General features: G+C 45.2%; 1 protein-coding gene across 4 annotated transcripts in view; it reads left to right on the top strand.

Annotated features, from left to right (window-relative positions):
- Nucleotides 1-15,354, top strand: part of PDGFB (platelet derived growth factor subunit B) — a 46,539-nt gene that overhangs the window by 18,562 nt on the left and 12,623 nt on the right. For all 4 annotated transcript variants that reach the window (XM_081211924.1, XM_081211923.1, XM_081211922.1 and 1 more), the window contains one exon: nucleotides 11,111-11,207. In XM_081211924.1, the coding sequence (XP_081068050.1) occupies nucleotides 11,111-11,207 (97 nt within the window). The remainder of the gene's footprint in view (nucleotides 1-11,110; nucleotides 11,208-15,354) is intronic.

Genomic DNA, 15,354 nt, shown 5'->3' with positions numbered 1-15,354 from the left:
TTCAAGGGTTTCTAGAAGTTTAGAGGGTGCTTGCAGGTTTCCCCCAATGGTGTTTCAAATATACGCAATTTCACTTAAATGTGCGGTGCCTCGGAATGCAACTCCTACGTAAATGGAGAGTTGCCTTTATACTTTTTTTTCTCAGACCACGCAGAGATCTGCTTCTCTGGTTTGCGGCTAGTCGGAAGTAAACCAGGCTACATCTTGCAGTCTACTTGGAGTTCAGATTATAGATATCAAAGTGCATGTCATGTGCATGTTGCATTATCAGTGAACTATGGTGGATATAAATTCTCCTTTAAAAAAATGTCAGTTGAGGCCATTTCCTATTGCATATATTCCAAAGAGTTCTGTATCTGAATACAAACATAATAAGTGCTATTCATTTATTTGCTTTATAGGTTGGTATCTAAGTAAAAATGTCCAGGTTAGTTAATGGCAAGAGATAATTTGTCCCACTGTGGCTAAAGAGTAATGGGAAGAATAAACCTTTCAAATGTTGCCTCCCCTTTTTATGCCAAGACACATACTACTATTGTTTACAATCACTGTGTGAACCATTCATTAAGCTTCATGGCTATTCCGGTCCTATTCAAGCAAGCATGTATGAACTGACAAAGCACCTGCAAGCGAACACCATGAATATATTGTTTTTAAGCATCCAAAAGTATGCAGGATGGTTAATGAAGGCAAGTAAAGGCACAGTCTCTGCCCCTGAGGAGCGTACAGTTGTCATTGAAACATGGTATAGCAATGAATACACCAACAGAATGGGGTCTGCTGTGGAGCAGAATAAGTCTTTGAGACATCATCAGTACACCATTGACAAGTGTGCATGCACACGAAAGCTCATACCAAGAACTAACTTAGTTGGTCTTTAAGGTGCTACTGGAAGGAATTTTTTTTATTTTGACTATGGCAGACCAACACGGCTACCTATCTACTACTGGAACCATTGACACTGTAAGCTTGCATAGTGTGATGCACGCTCAGTTCAAGGGTTCACCTAAATTAAGGCAAGACATGGATCTCTGAGCAACCCATAGACATGCCTGCAGGTAATCTTCAGGGAGAACACATTTGCTCACACGCACAAATTGTGGTCTCCTTTAGAGGAAGAGGTGGGATTTAATAAAACAGTTTGTACACAAGTCAACTTCTTGGAGCAGAGATAGGCACAGTTGCTTCAATCATGTGACAAGAGCTCAAATATGTTCAGATCTGTTTCACATTATTTCCAAATGCACAATTTATATATACCGTACATGATCTAGGATTGGTTTGACCACCACCATATCTGAATGACTCAAAAGCTGTCCTCTAAATTAAACAAATGGCAGCCTTCCGCAACTTCATGTCCTCTAAGTTGTTGGACAATGACTCCCATTATCCCTGACCTTTGCCATGCTCTCTAGGGCTGATGAGAACAGGAGTCCAACAAAATATGTAGGGCACCAGGTTAGCTCCATCTACACGGTAAAGTTGGGTTGCTGCCTCATAGACTTTCTTGGAGACGTCCATGAAGTGAACTTGCACAGAACCAAGTGCGTGCTGCAGGCCCCATTCTCTTTCTGTCCTCATCTGGAGAGTTACTATCACAGAACAACTTTACATTATTTCAGCTTCTCTGCATGTCCTGCAATCTACTGCATTTCTTTTGCAAGCTATCCTTCCTACATTGGTTGTAGAGCCTCAACACAGCATCTCTCCTTTCCCAATGTAGCCCAATTCCCATCCATTCACTCATAAGCCAATTATTTCTGTGACACCTTAGCCACCCACATTCCCTACTTTTTTATTGGACTCAGTTCTCTGCAGGGAATAGTGGGGTAGAGAACATTTTTCAGCCTGAAGGCCACATTTTCTCATGGGCAACCTTCTTGGAGGTGCATGTCAGTGGTGGCTGTGGCAACAAATTATTATTATTATTATTATTATTATTATTATTATTATTATTATTATTATTATTATTATTAGCCTGCCCATCTGCCTGGGCTGCCCCAGCCACTCTGGACAGCTTCGAACATAATAAAAACCCAGCAAAACGTTGAGCATTAAAAACTTCCCCATACAGAGATGTCTTTGGAGAGTTGTGTAGTTGTTTATCTGTTTGCATTTGATGTGAGGGCATTGCCCAGGTTGGGTGCCATTACTGGGAAGACCCTCTGCCTAGTTTCCTGTGACTCTTAGCTCTGTACAGTAGGCTGCAGTCCAGTCATGCAAAAGTCAGAGGTATCTGCATGTACAACTCATCCAGGCAAGCAAGGAGCATGATTACAGTTCAAAGACACCTTCCAACCAAGCAAAAGAACTGGAGGAAGGTGCAGTGAAAGGCTAGTGAAAGGTGTGGTCAAATAGCAAGGCCTGGAGGGCTGCAGTTGACCCCAGGCCCGAGGTTTCCCACCCCTGGTGTACTGGGACTAGGTCTGTGCCAGCTCAGTGTTGTTCAGTTTTGGATGTTTTCCTCCACTCCCTTGCGCTGGGCTCAATAAATCCTAAGAACACACCCTGTTTTTGCATCTATGGCACAAACAGCAACTGGCAATCCTGCAAAGATAGGAGGGGATGCAAAAATCTTTAGAATTTACCCAGTGACTCCTCAGTAGGATAGATTCAAGTGAGGTAGTGGATGTGGGAAATCCCCTCTCTTTAAAACTCCCACCAAATTGATACAAATCCTCCTCCTTCATTAGAGTCAGCCCCCATGTAATGGAAAGGGAGTGAGTGGGTGTGAAGCCTTCCTTCCCCTGGCTGTCCCATTGTTATCCGGGCCATAAAGGGAAGCGGTTGGAGATGTGGGCTGCACTGCGGTTGTATAGACGCAGCCGGTTGTATTTCTTCCCAAAGCAGTAAACATTTGTCTTTCCTTGATGGATCGTGTAATCTAGGTTTGAAAGGAAACGTGTCCCCGTGCCATTTGGCCCAATCCTACTTGGCGTACTCATCCCTCGGCACGTACAGGCACATGCTCGCACATACGCATTGTCACTTGGATCTGGGATTAGGTTGCAGAAATTCCATCCCCTGACAAGACATGTATCCCCTTGCAGAGGACAGTACCTGCCTGCTAGGAAATCCCTGTATGCTAGAGGAGCAGACAAAGTACCAGAGCAATTAAGAGTGTGTGAAGGTTGCTCAGATGAGGCGGCACCCGAAACAGCAAAGCAGAGTGTACGTGTGTCTTCCTCTCCATCAGCTGATGTGTGGGACTAGGAGAGAATGACGTTTCCAAGGCTCACCAAAAGTGCATCATGCTGATGGGGGAAATCCCTCCAGTTTGCATTTATCTGAAGACCTGCCATTGTATGAAGGATAGCTGGGAGTAAATGTCCTCTGGTCATCTTGGTTGGTGAGGACCGAGGGTTAAAATGTCAAAGGTGAACCAAGCGAGAAAGAAAATCCAAACGGAAGAATTCTTATTTTACAAGGCCATCGTTAAAATGGCATTTTTCTCTTCATGAAGAACAGACTTCTTCAGAGAGAGGATTTCACTGACATATGAAAGAGAGATAGTTTGCCAGGTTCGCAGAGATGACCACCCATTGCTGGGTGTGGCAACAGAAGGGTTAAAAGGCATTTTCCCCAAATGCGGAAGCCATGGCCTTTGGGGGTTAAGTCATCTTGTGTTTCTCTTGCTAGGTTCTGCTGGGACTCGTTGATGTTGCTCCATGCTGAGGAATGTCACGGTGCTTCCCCACCACCACCCCAAGCACAATTTTGAGAAATAACATCTTCAAAAAAAGTTTAAAAGCTGCTTTGCTCTTCCAGTCCTCCAGGTGTGCAGAATGCACCCCACCCTGGTATAGCACAGAGCTGCAGCAGTTAATCACTTGTAAGGCACAGGTTTCCAAAAGCTCGGCTGGGACCTTGTGGGTGGGCTGTCAGGTTGGCAAAAGTGAGGGTATCAACCTGGCATTGCCTGGATCACATTTTCCAGATTGTCAGTTTAGGGTTCCCCCTCCCACTCACTTCACGCTATCATTTTGTTGCCTATGAGGAAATGTTTTGGCTTAAAGAGAATCCACTCCTTTCCAAAATATAGCAGGAAGATATAGTAGCTCAAGGGACAGGTTGAACTGCAAAGCTGGGAGCTTGGATCTGTTTAGAGGTGAACTAAACTGCCTTAAGGGAGAAGAGGAGCCAGTGCCAAGAGGGCATGTATGGCTTTTGTCTCTCTCTCAGTTCCTTAATGAGGTGGGCCAGGAGGAGTTCCTTGATTTGCTCTTATTTCATGGAGCAAAAGAAACAAACTGGGAGCAAGGGAAGGTGTTAGAGTTTTTCCCTGCAGTTTGCAAACCAGAAGGCGACCTTTTCAATCTCATCTTCCATGACACTGGCCTGACACTCTAGATACTCAGAATGACTTTTCAAATAAAACGGAACGCAGACATGCACTTGGTGTTCCTCTCTGAGCCTTGAGAAGTTCTTCCTTCTGCTACCACCCCCAGACTCCAGTTTCACAATCTTTGTTTCCTTGGGGCCATGATGTCAGGATGAAATACATTTCCGGCCGGAACCTCAGAATAACCACGAGGAACTACTGAGCTGTAATGGGGCTGCTATGGGGAGCGCTGTAGAGCTGCATAGCTCATGCCTGCCTTTTTTCATGGGAACTTCCCAGGACTTTGCAGCACTCCCACATTCATATGGATTTGGCAAAAAGGTGTGGCTCCTAAGCCTTCCCTTGATCACAGTCTATTATATCATGCCTGCAGGATACTAAACTGGCTGCCTTTTCCATTCCTACCTTCACAGACTTCATTATATATGGTCCATGACACTAAAAATGTCAAGGAGGGGGGAAGGTGATTCTGTGTTGGCCCTACTGTTTGATAGAATGAAGCAGCTGCCTTGGGCAGCTGATTTCGGATGTCATGAAAAGGCAACAAATTTAATTTATTATTGGTGTATTTTACTGCCAGGAAGGGAGATGCTTGGAAGATTTTCTGCCTTGAGTTCCAAAATATTTTGGGTGGCCTTGGGTACTACTCACCTTGGGGGGGGGGGGAACTACTCTTAAGGCTAAAAGACCAGTAGATGTTGTAGAACAGAAGTGGTTGAAATAATCCAAAGCTATGTGACTCTTTTAGAACTTGGGAAACCAAGATAATCTCTGATTATGATTTTAGATAGGACTGAATTGCACAGATTAGTTGGCAACAAAGAGGGAAGAAAAATAGTCCAAATTTGGAACTTAGCTGCTAAGCAGTCCAAAAGTGCATGGCTCCAGAGTCCTCTTGAGAAACAGAAGGGAATATGCAATGTGTCCCCTGTGACTGGCAGACATTGCAAACTTTGGGACAGGCCTGGATATAGATCAATACTAAGAATCTGGTCTGCTGTAAGGGCCAGTCTTGCCATGAAGGAGGGTGAAGTGATCTGCTTCTGGTAAGCACCATTGTCAAGGGTTGCAGAGGCAAGGCAACAGCTCAGCCGTACAGCATTTGTTTTGCATGCAGAAGGTCTAAAGTTCAATCCCAAACAGCTCCAGGTAGGACCAGGAAAAACTCTTGAGATGCACTCCTGTGCCACTGTTCTCTTGCACTAGGTGAGGTGATGCAGGCAGCAGCAGGCACACGGTTGCTGAATTTAAGCAGGCTGGTGAATGGTGCTGGCAGTGGGAAAGCAGAATGACAGGCATCAGCGCTGGCAAGTGTCTCTGGCAGGCTTCAAGGGAAACAGATATGCTTTGGGAGGGGGCAGTGAATAGAAGATGTGGGCCGGTGAAAGTATAGGCAGCATAATCCTAGGCAGGCCCATGGTTGTTGTTTTTTAAGGGAAGGGAAGAGGCAGAAGAGCTGGGGTCCAGATCCAAAAGACCCAATGCTCAGCCTCCCTGAGCCACCCGCTGACAACACCCCCAATGCAGGCTTTATAATATTTTTAAGTCTGAATTGGGAGTGTTGTTAGGGGGTGGCTTAGGGAGACCAAGCACTGTGGTGGAAGGGAGAGGGAGAAAAGAGAGATACTGGTAGATGAAGGTGAGAACTGGTGTCCAAATGGTGCAGTAAGACTTTTCAAAGTGTTGCCTTCAACATGGCTGGGGGCATGTGGGCTTTGCTTCAGACAGCAGAATGGCTTGGACCAGCACTGCCTGATGCTCTAAGCAGGGCAGCAGAACAGAAACTCTCTTTCAAGACTTCATCCCTGGCTCAAATGCTCAGATCAAGAAGTTTATTGCAGGAACTACCGTGGGTTGTAGAACACACGCTCCGCATCTGGTTCCTGGCATTGTCTTCCGCCCAGCCCTCACAAGCAAAGTCCATGAGCCGCTGTTGAAAAAGTGTGTATGTGTGCTCTTGTACTGGCTGTGTGGCTGCTGCCTTGTGACTAGCGACCATAATAAGGCTGTGCCTGCCAGTACATACTGTCCACTGGGGAAACCGTAAGAAGGGAAGGCAAGGCAGACAAAGAGATATAAAAATCACTGGGCTAGGAATTTGCAGCCTTGCAGCAATGCAAGGCCAGCCAGGAGGCACTTGATAGCCAGCCAGGCAAGAGTCTTCTTTGATCCACAGAGCAGTTAAAAGGAGATCATTAACCTGTTCTGGGCATATACCTTTCCAAAAGCAGAGAAGAAAGTAACTCCAGCTATCCTGATTGGCTCATGGACAGGCTCTGCCTCCTTGTTGCCATTCCACCTTTCTCCCAGCTAATTCACAGACTCATGTGCATGAGTGGATTGTTCATTGTTTGCACTGGGCACCTTTCCTTATCAGGCTTATGAATGTCTGCTTGTCTGGAACCTGTATGTATAATTGCCTGCCCACAGCGCCTCTTCTAAACTGGGCTCTGTGTCATCAGCTTACTGGGACAGTTTGAAATAAACCAGTTTCCTGTTGATAAGTGTAGAAAGCAGTAAAAGAAGCACCTTAATTCACACATGGAGGCCTTCTGTGCAGACGCACACTCTTGCAGCCCAATCCGAATCATGTTTACTAGGAAAGTACACCTGAGCTCAATGGTACTTTTTGCTAAACAAGTCTTCGTAGAGCTTCAGCCTTCAGAACTGATCCAAAGAGAGAATAAAGAGTCTTTGTGGCCCAAGCCCCTCTATGAGACAGAGGATAATGTACTTTACAAGCTGGGTGTGTTGACATGCTTTGGTCCTACTGATAACATCTCTGACAAGAAAAACTTGGCACCTAAACCCACCTCTCTGAACAGGGAGTGGAGCTCTAATTCATGTAATCAGTTCTTTACATGTTGGCCTCTCATGATCTTCTTTTGCAATTCCTCCAGTAGAGCTTTGATCCATAAACATCCGTCCAATTTTCCTTCCTCCCCTGTTCTCACAGGAGCGTATTGCACTTCTCAGTAGCCCTTCAGCATTTGCTCATGTCTCGGAGGTTCCTGAGTTTAAAATAAAGTTCTATATTCCATGTATTAAGTATCAAGAAGCGCCGGAGTCATCCAAGTAATTGCTCTATTAAGTCACAACTGCTTTTCCTGGCAGGTGCAACACTTTCTACATGTTTCTGTTTATCTGTTTTCCCTGGTTAAGCACACCAATACAGTTCTTGGGGTGTTGAGAGCAGGATATTCAGTATTTCACCATGATATCACTCATGCTATTTCCCCCAGCCACTGATTCCGGAGGGAGATGTGTGTTCTCTGGACATATATGCCCCACTGCCAGCTGGCTTAAGAATTATTCTCTTTCCCCTGGGGAATCTTAGGAACTGTGGGCTTTTCTGCAGGACCAGAGATTTCCTACAGAAAATTCTCAGTACCTTACTCCCTGGGTTCTTTTGTGGGAAGCCAGGATGGTTTACCTTGCTTGTAAGTGAGGGCTGGCTCTTTATTGCCATGATCCTCCTGCAGATATAGATAACACAAACAAACCCACAAATATGCTGCAAATTGTCCGACTTACTAGCATAATCCAAAAAATATATACATGTTCATTATCTCCTCATCATTACAAAGCTTCCTAGTCTTAGGGTCAAAATATCTCCTAAGTTGTTCAGGTGATGGTCGTCCGCCATCACCTTGTTTGTCAGCCTGCCATATACTTGTTGTTGTTGGTGTGTGGGGGGGGGTGTCATTTTTCATGGTTGTGTGGGGATTTGATCCCTGATCTCCCATACCCTAGTTCAACACTCTGCTAGGTAAATAAAAGGTAAATGACCCTTGGATGGTTAAGTCCAGTCAAAGGCAACTATGGGGTGCGGCGCTCATCTCTCTTTCAGGCCGAGGGAGCCGGTGTTTGTCCACAGACAGTTTTCTGGGTCATCTGGCCAGCATGACTAAACTGCTTCTGGTGCAATGGGATACTGCAGCAGAAACCAGAGCACATGGAAGCGTCGTTTACCTTCCCGCTGCCAAAGTACCTATTTATCTACTTGCACTGGTGTGCTTTCGAACTGCTACACCACACTGGTCTTGATAGTATCTAAATAGTACTCATTGCTTTTTTTAAAAGTTCCCTTTTCTGGAGAGTCTGCTGTCAATGTTGACCAAAAGACCCCTGATCCCACTGAAAAAAGGGAAACCCTCCCCACGACCCTTCCAGCTAATGTGAAGCCCTTAACATACTTCTGTTGCACCTTAAAGCTGCATAATAGTTCAGTCTGCATAACTCTGGTACATAGAAGAATATGCAGTCTCAAATGCTTGGCAATCCAACTATGACTTGAATGTGGTCAGAACTTGTGTGTGTGTGAGTGTGTGTGCACGCGCATGTGCACACTTGTGTATCATAGAAAAGTGTAAAGTTCAATGTTTGTGAAAGACCCTGGGGTACTTTGCACATGCAAACAAGTGTTTGTTGATCCAGGCTTGTTATTTGGAATACTTCTGGTCTCTGTGAAGTTGGAAGAGGTCTGTGAAGGTTCATGCCTGATATACTGTACCTGATTTCTGTTCTCTTCCAGAGCTGATGTTATATGTATCCCTGATCATACAGGCAAGCCATGGAAAAGTAGTCTTGGGCTGGGAATATGGTTGTATCCAAATAAACACCATACAATTGTTGTATTTCATGATTCTGTGGAGTTCAATTTTGAACCGCAAAGTACTGTGCAAAATCTGTTTAATCCACATGGTATGTCCCTCCAGGCTGCAGCAACAAAACCTTGCAATTCACATCCCAGTTCAACAGTTGTAGCACAATCCCCCCTCCCGCGTCACAAAAGACAATAGGGAGCACAATGAGCCATGAAGAAACATTTATGGAGCAGTATTTTTCCTTATTGTTTCTGCAGTTAGGCTTTAACTAGAGCTGATGCAATATTAGGCAACCAGGGTTGGGCTTTTAACTTTAGGGGGATTATATATTGAAAGGGGAGGCACGGATGACCCTATCATTTAATAAAAGGTTGCAATTAATTTACTGCATATTTTAATGAAAAACTGTTACTTTGATAGCAAAAAGAAAAGAGTTCAGTTCAATGGAAAAGCACAGGCTTGCAAAAGGACTTGGGATCAATTCCCAAAAAGACACCTGTCTGAAACTTTGGATAGCTGCTGCCAGTCAATGTACAGACCTGAGCGATTAATGATCTGGCTGTACATAAGGAAAGTTTCTATGGATACAGAGGGTTATATCTGACTGAATGATAGAGTAGAAACACTGGAATAAGCTAGTCATAACAAAAATCTATTCATTTCAATGGGTCCACTCTGAATATGGCTTAAATCCAGAGCGTTTTATTTCACAATGGCCACAATCCACCAGTACAAGCCCTAACTGAAATTAATGGGACCCAGTGAAAAGCACTTCCATGTTCTTGCATAGCTCCTGTTCATTTCAGTTTGAGCTTGTGCAGGAGAACCTCATGGTGAATTGTGTCCAGTGTATTTGAAGAGGCTACATGTGCACACAAATGTTGGGGGAGGGACTGAATTGCCCCCCATTCATCATAACTTTACTTGTGTTTCAACTCACGGATTCCAAAAGTCTGCCCTGGAGATTTTTGTGTGCTTATGTGTGTGTAACAACATCTTGGCAAACACTTGGCACAATTGTAACTGAATACTGGATCGATGTAGGTAATCTCTCCTTGAAAACCTAGATCAATTACCCGTGTCCATCCCCTGCTTAATCTCCTTCTTGCCTAATCCCTGCTGCAAAGTTACTGAATATACAAAGTACAGAATTAGCATATCTCATGTTAGCCTCATGCGGATTTCCATTTTGTGCTATGTGAACTATCTCAAGTTGTGAATGTGACCCATAGGCTTTTGGTGTCTGCCCCACACATAACATTTGTTCTACAGAACATATCTGTTCTATATGGAGATCCAATATATAGAAACACCTATAGGCTGTTGCATGTGAGAATAATCGCCCAGTTCATATCTAATGCTAAACCAAACTATGGCTTAGCATGAAAAAACAAAATGCAAGTTTCAAGGTCAAAGATTGTGGTGACCGCACTCCTCCCGTGCTACATTGAGCTATGGTTTCATTTGGTGTTACAATCCTGGGCATCTGTTTTGTTCCTCCCAGGCAAACAATGAGTGGCAAACCAAGAGCAAAGCTTGGCTATAAACTCATGGTTTGTTTGAAGCAAAAAGAAGAAATCAAGCTGTCAAAGAAAAGTCAACATCCGTTTCTGAGCTTTAAGTTTTCACAGTTCTCATAGCCTCCATATACTGGGTCAACACTATAAAATCAGCAAGGGCTGAAAAAAAGCACCTGGAGAACATCTTCAAACAGTTAACTTGATAGCAAGGGGGCGTATAATAAGGTTTTTCCTTTGAAAGGCACTAGAAAGGTGTACATTAAGGCTGGAAAATGGAACTTACTTACAAGAAAGTAAGCTCCCCTGAACACAAGTGGACTTTCATGCCCATGCATAGGATGGTACTGCAAAAAGCTTTTCCAGATGATTTGCCTGTTAACAGACTTCTCAGAATTCATTGGCATGTGACTGTACAAGTCATCAAGTGTCACACTGTAGAAAGAGAGGGATTTTTTTCATGGATGCTGGGCCCTCTGAGGTTTCTGATTCCCCCGTTTAGAACAATCTTGTGCACATTTTGTCTCATTGCCCCTCTCTCTGTGATAGATGTGATACATGTGAAGTAGCTGGTACAAAACTGGCACATGGCACCTATGGTACCCTAACACTTATTCTCTCTCTTTCTCTTTATTCTTTGGCAGGGAGACCCCATCCCTGAAGAGATATATGAATTGCTGAGTGACAGCTCATTGCGCTCCATCAGAGACCTTCAGCAGGTCCTTCGGATAGACTCCGTAGGTAAATCTCCTCAGCACTGAATGCTTCTCTTCCTTAAACCCCAGTCAAAAGCAACAGTAAGACAGGAACAAATGTATATATCACCCAACAAGATGCCACTGCGGGCACTCACTCCAGATAAGAAATACATTGTGTTGTAGAATATTGTTTTGTATACAAATAAGGGCATTCAGATCAAGCCATCCTGCTCACATCTGTTGTGGCCACAGTCTGAACCCCTTCCCATGCCCACCAAATGCGTGAGGGTGAATGGACTGCAAAATGTGTCGGTGAACGGGAGGACAAGACTATCCCATTCATCTTACCATTTCCTGCTCACATTTTCCCCCCAGCGTGTCTGTGGGTCATTTACACTACCTTAACTGCTAACTCCATCTGGGTTGCTGAATCCCTTTCCACACAGCTCACAAAGTGACATATCCACAGGGCAGTCGTGTACCCTGCTTACATCTCTGTCCTGGGCATCTGATCTATGCCCAGTGGATCTCCTAGGAAATGTGCATGATGGAAACAACAAAAATGGGGGACATAGGAAGCTGGCTTATGACTCAGGCCGTTAGTCCATCTAACTCAGCATTGTCTACACTGATTGGCAGTGGCTCCCAGGGTTTCAGGCAGGAGGATCTCCCAGCCCTATTTGGAGATGCTGGGGATTGAACTTGGGAACTTCTGCATGCAAGGCAGATTCTCTACCCCTGAGCTACAGCCCTTCCCCTAAGGTTGGGTGCATGGGCCAAAAAATGGAAAGGTTGAATGTATGGGCAAATAAATGACTGGGATCATAATCCTTCCATGCAACTGATCCAGTCACTGCTTCCTCATCCTGCTTGCCCACCATCTCAAGCGGTGAAAGAAATCAAACAGGAATACATGTGTGGCCCTTTCATAGAGCCATGCATTCCTCCAGTCCAGAGCCACAAGTGAGGATGAGCTGCAGCCGCCTTGCCATAATGGCAGGAATGTAATTCTACCAGCTGGAGGTCCTGCAAGAAGCCTGGGAACTCTAGGAAGATTATGCTAGTTGCAGCACAATCTATATGGAAAGCAGAAGAGGAGACAGCTCCACTGCTGGCAGACAAGTCTGAGCAGGAGGTGGAACCAGACCTAGGGCACTATGGGATATATGCCCTTTTCAGCCCATTATACCTCATGCACAATGTATCATGTGAGATGGCTACCTGCCCAAGGTACTCCAAGTGTATGCGAAATGGGGAGTGGGGACCCATCAAAGCGCCTTCCCACATGTGCGCTTGGCAGTGAAAATGCATGAAGCTCTCACATATGTCTGGTGCCAATGCAGTGTACCTGTAAATTATGTAATGTTTGAAGCTGCCCTTTGCTAAAGGATTAGCACAGTTGCAAAAAGTAAAAAAGGAAATAAAGAAAGAAAACTCCTCTGGGAACTTACTTTGCATGATGACTGTATACATGGAAATATTGTGGCATGTAACAGCAGAGGAGTCCTGGCTCCTAGCTGCTGAACTCTTCTCTTCCTCCCCCCTCCTTCTGTTTTCTGAGAAACTTTAGCTCAACAGTATTCACTAGGAATTGCCAAAGGCAAATCTAGATGAAGGAAACGTTTAATAGGGCGGCAAGTGTAATAAAACATACCTCTCTTAGAGATAAACATTTTGAAACACAGCTTAACATGTAACCTATTGAATAAAATATGGCTCATGCAGACTTAACAAATATAGCTGTTGCTATGTGGCTCTTTTGAACAAATGCCACACAGATGCCACCTCCACCCGGCATGCTCCTTCTTTCTTTCTTTCTTTCTTTCTTTCTTTCTTTCTTTCTTTCTTTCTTTCTTTCTTCTTTTCATTGCCTGTCTCCTTCTCTTCCATGCCTTAGAAGGGCCTTAGGAAACCCAAGTATTTTGCAGAATGTAAGAAGAGCCTATTGGATCAGGCCACTAACCCATCTAGTCTAGTATCCTGTTCTCACAGTGGCCAGCCAATGCCTGTGGGAAGCCCACAAACAAGAGCCAAGTGCAAGAGCCCTCACCCACTCCTGCAGTTTCCAGCAACTGCTCCTGATCACATCCATACCGCACATTTAAAGCAAAAGGCTTCCCCCAAAGAACCCCGGGAACTGTAGTGTACCCCTCACACAGCTGCAATTTCCAGCACCCCTAACAAAGTACAGTTCCCATGATTCTTTGGGGGAAGCCATGTGCTTTATATGCATGGTGCGGATGTGATCTGCTTCACTTTTCTAATCAGTAATCTGTGAATAATAAAGTTGGGCTTCCACAAAAGGTGGTTGCTAGGATTAATGAAATGCTATCTGGCGTACAGGCAGGGAAGGCTGCAGTTCTAAGCACTCTTATGTGGAGGGGCGAGCCCTACTGAACTCAGAGCATTCACTTCTGAATAAGTTTGTTGTCTTAACCTCACTTATCTGGGAGCAAGTCCCATTGAATTCTGTTAAGTCTGAGTGGACTTGGTTAGTATAGCTCCACATGCATTATGATTATTTTCAATTCTGCATAAGTAGGCACCGCTCTTAGGTCAAAATGCATTTAACGCTACCGTAGTTTAAACCTGGACCCACACGCAAGCTGGGATGTGACTGCAAGGGTGTGGCAGGCATGAAGTGGATACAGGAGGTGCAAAGGAACATTAAGAAACACCCTCAAGGCTCAGCTAGCTAATGAATAGCTCTGTTTTTATTTTTAACAAGATTTCTCCTTTCCCTCCAGAATTATTATTAGCACTTAAAAACAACTACAAACAAACAAACCCCACACTGTGTTTCTTTTAGATTAGGGCAAAGGTCTCCAGGAGTCTGGGAACTGCATCAGTTTCTGCACTAGAAAAATCTATAGCCTTCCATGATTCATAGTGCAGTTAGAGCTGCCCTGTCTCATTTTTAGAATCCTGCTCTTTTCTCCCCTGTGGAAAGGAAGAAATGAGCAACATAAGGCAGCTGGAGGGGAGCAGATTTGCTGCTTTATCATGGTGCCTGGATAATGGATTTTTTCCCCTGGCTTTGTGGTGGGGCTCTGGGGATACCTGCCCACATGACTGAGGTCACCCAGCAGCGGCTGGACCGAGGAGGTTTTTGGCACGTGCAGGAATGTGAGCACACGTCATGGCCACCGGGTTGGCCCTGGAATGTATTTATAAACGTTTTCTTCAGAGTGAATTCCATTCTACTATAGCCTTTTTGCTCCCGCCTGTCCTCCCTGCCTGCCACCTGCCCCCCTCCCAGCCCCCAGCCTTCTCTCTTGTGTTTGACTGTTTGTAGCTTTGTAATCTTTGCCGAGACACTATCTACGGGGGAACAGAATTTCCTGCTTTTGTTTCCTATGCCAGTCGGACCACTGGCGCGCTCTCAAAAGCATTCCCGCTCCCTTTCAAAAATGCCCGAGAGTGGAGGAGGGAAAGGCAGAGGGAGGGCACCAGCTGTGCTCTGCTATTGTTTCCCTTAGAGAAAAGCGGCTAGTCTCCCCCCCCCCCTTGGATTCCACAAAGCCGTACAATAGCATGGCTTCCAAAATTAGCAGCACTGGCTTTTCCAAGGCTGGGCGTGCTCTCCCCATCAGTAGTAGCTGCACTGCCCATATATTGAGGCGAAGGGTACCCTTGGGGGAAGGGGGGAGAACTCTGTTTTTCAATAGAAGATTTGTTTCAAGTCAACAGCGCGGCTATTTTTTCCTTGTCTGTTTAACCTTTGCGCAAATGCAACCCCCACCCTAGCCTGATAAAATTCCAGAGAACAGGGGATGGAAGAGGGTCAGGGAAGATCCTAGCAGGCCCTAACGCATGAATAAGAGATACAGTTTTGTTCCAGTGACTAATCTTTCACATTCCCTTGGGAAGTGGGGTGTTGCTTGTGGGAAGCCCGAAAGCACATCAGCACTTGCCCCACTTGTGATTCGCACTGCCTCTGACAGTGCAGCAGAACCTATGCATTTGTCTCCTTCATGCATTTGTCCAACCCTCTTTTAGGTAAAGGTAAAGGGACCCCTGACCATTAGGTCCAGTCGTGGCCGACTCTGGGGTTGCAGCGCTCATCTCGCTTTATTGGCCGAGGGAGCCGGCGTACAGCTTCCGGGTCATGTGGCCAGCACGACTAAGCTGCTTCTGGCGAACCAGAGCAGCGCACGGAAATGCTGTTTACCTTCCTGCCAGAGCGGTAC

The sequence above is a fragment of the Podarcis bocagei genome, assembly GCF_964188305.1.
Source record: "Podarcis bocagei genome assembly, chromosome: 10".
Lineage (NCBI taxonomy): Eukaryota > Metazoa > Chordata > Lepidosauria > Squamata > Lacertidae > Podarcis > Podarcis bocagei.
Note: the sequence above shows the minus strand (reverse complement) of the source record. Positions and strands in the feature narration are given on the sequence as shown.